This window comes from Notothenia coriiceps, unplaced genomic scaffold, assembly GCF_000735185.1.
Source record: "Notothenia coriiceps isolate Sejong01 unplaced genomic scaffold, NC01 NC01_scaffold00037246, whole genome shotgun sequence".
Lineage (NCBI taxonomy): Eukaryota > Metazoa > Chordata > Actinopteri > Perciformes > Nototheniidae > Notothenia > Notothenia coriiceps.
The window spans coordinates 3,433,150-3,435,363 of NW_011369947.1; the positions used below are offsets into that span (position 1 = coordinate 3,433,150).

General features: G+C 39.8%; 1 protein-coding gene across 1 annotated transcript in view; it reads left to right on the forward strand.

The window, feature by feature from the left end:
* Positions 1-1,141, forward strand: part of odad2 (outer dynein arm docking complex subunit 2) — a 31,447-nt gene extending 30,306 nt beyond the window's left edge. The window contains exon 14 of the mRNA XM_010794579.1: positions 869-1,141. Coding sequence (XP_010792881.1) covers positions 869-985 — 117 coding nt within the window. The 3' untranslated portion in view covers positions 986-1,141. The remainder of the gene's footprint in view (positions 1-868) is intronic.
* Positions 1,142-2,214: the final 1,073 nt, after the last annotated feature.

A 2,214-nucleotide genomic window follows, 5' to 3' on the forward strand; every position in this document is an offset into this window, starting at 1 on the left:
ACACACACACACACACACACACACACACACACTGAATACACACACACACACACACACACACACACACACACACACACACACACACACACACACACACACACACAAAGAGGACCAGCCATATCTTTGAAGGATATGCTCGTGGTAGTGTGCAGGCACGTCCAATAACAAAACATGTGCAGAAGCTACTTTATTTAGGATTTAAGGTGAATTAGGACACTGTTGGAAAACGATGATTCTTTTGGATTGTTGGTGCATCCATTTCCAATAACATCAGCCTTTTAAATATGCGTTATCATTGTTTATCACTACTATTCGAATGCTTCAGATGGGCCACATTGCACGTACTGTTGCCGAGTGAAACTTAAAATTAAAAAGAACCGCACCACAGTTGTAAAACTGAATGAAATGTTATGTTTTGAACACAAAAAAGAACATAGCAACTTATCTATGTTTAGGCAAGACAAATACTAGATTTACGAAAGGTTTTGGGTTAAAATAACTTTTAAAATGAAGTTAAACACTTTGTTGGCGTCCAACGTAACACCAAGAGAAGCCTCATGGGCGTGTATCCTGCGTTTGGTTTTCCATCTTGTGACTAACCCCAAACTCCACCCTTTATTGAGTATCTTACTTTGTATACCATGTTACCTGACTTGTGCCTTTTATCGTGTCATCAAAAAACAGTTTGTTGTCTTGTTTTGTTCCATCTTTCCTTGTGATAAAACCAGCTAGTATGTGTCCAATGCCCCTTTGACCCATAATATCTATCTATACCCACTGACATGGCCTATTTAATAGGCTGGTAACATCCAACCGGGCCCTCTGTTCCTGCTGCCAACTGTAAACTCTGTCCTTTGTACCCCTGCAGCCACTCATCCACATCATGGGCTCTGATGAAGATATGCTCCAGGAGGCTGCTGCTGGCTGCGTGCGCAACATCCGACTCCTGGCCCTGGCTAATAGGAAGGCTGTGTTATTTCATTGACATTAGATGATCACAGCATCCCTGGAAATCTAACAGGGACTGCTCAAAAAACTACCTAAGAATCTGTCTGGTTGTACCTTATTTTACTTACCTTCAAATAAAATGTATAACAACTACCACAAGTGTTGAATATGTTATATGTGACAAAGGTTTCAAATAAAATGTTCTGTCTTGACTGATGTGTGTGTATTTATTTGCGCGTCTGCTTCCGTTCTAGCGGGCACATTTTTATCCAAAGCTCCGTGTTTACATCAACTACCTCATCACGAGTTCATACAAACATTTTAGGAAGCCCTCTCCTCGCTCTCTGACTGTGATAATAAAAATAAACGCTTCTTGTTAATGTTTGATCTCACGCCAAATACCCCGTACGTTGTTCAGCGTGAAACTCTCGCGTTTTCTGCAGTCACATTCCGTAAGTAATCCACACAAGACCACAATATCTAAACAAGTTCCACATCTGCATCTAATGCAGTCTGTAGACTTCTGTCCTTGCAATGAGATATTAAAACACAGAGTTACTCACCAGCTCGGAATACTGCACAAATGTTCTGTACAAAAACCACATGAACAAAATAAGAACACTTTAATTCAATGATAAATGGTAAAAACACAACTATAACAATCAGGAATATGAAACTCTGTCCTGTCTCAACTAAATATATTATGTAGAGGAATGAATCAGGATTTTCCACATTACTTGCAATTTATTTAATCTAATTTGACATTCTTTCAGGGCATTTATTTTAAACTAGCTTATTATTTTGTCTGTAAAAACTAAAATGTTGGATATATTTTGCCAGTTGCGATCATCTCGCTACCAAAGCACTTGCATGCATCGACAATAAAACTATGTAATGAAGGATTTACTTTGGAAAATGCAGAAAATTGCTGTGCTTTTTCCAAAAAGTAATTATTTGTGTTGCTAAATATCTTTTTAAAAGGCTATTCTACACTGCACATATTTAGACAATGCCACAGTAATGATGTGTGTGCGTACGTCATTGCAGCTGATCCGGTTTCGTCTGATTCTTTTGTCTTCTATTCTTGTTTATTATAAACAGGCCATGTCAGGCTTGACAGCGTTCTGCACAGCAGGTTTCAGTAAAATACTTTTGGCCTCCGCCGCCGCTGCCCTCTCGCGTGTCTGTCAGCCTCTTTGTCTCTCTGATCCCATTGTCCTGGTCCCGGTTAGCTCAGATGCTCAGCACCCAACCACAGAGGCTGCC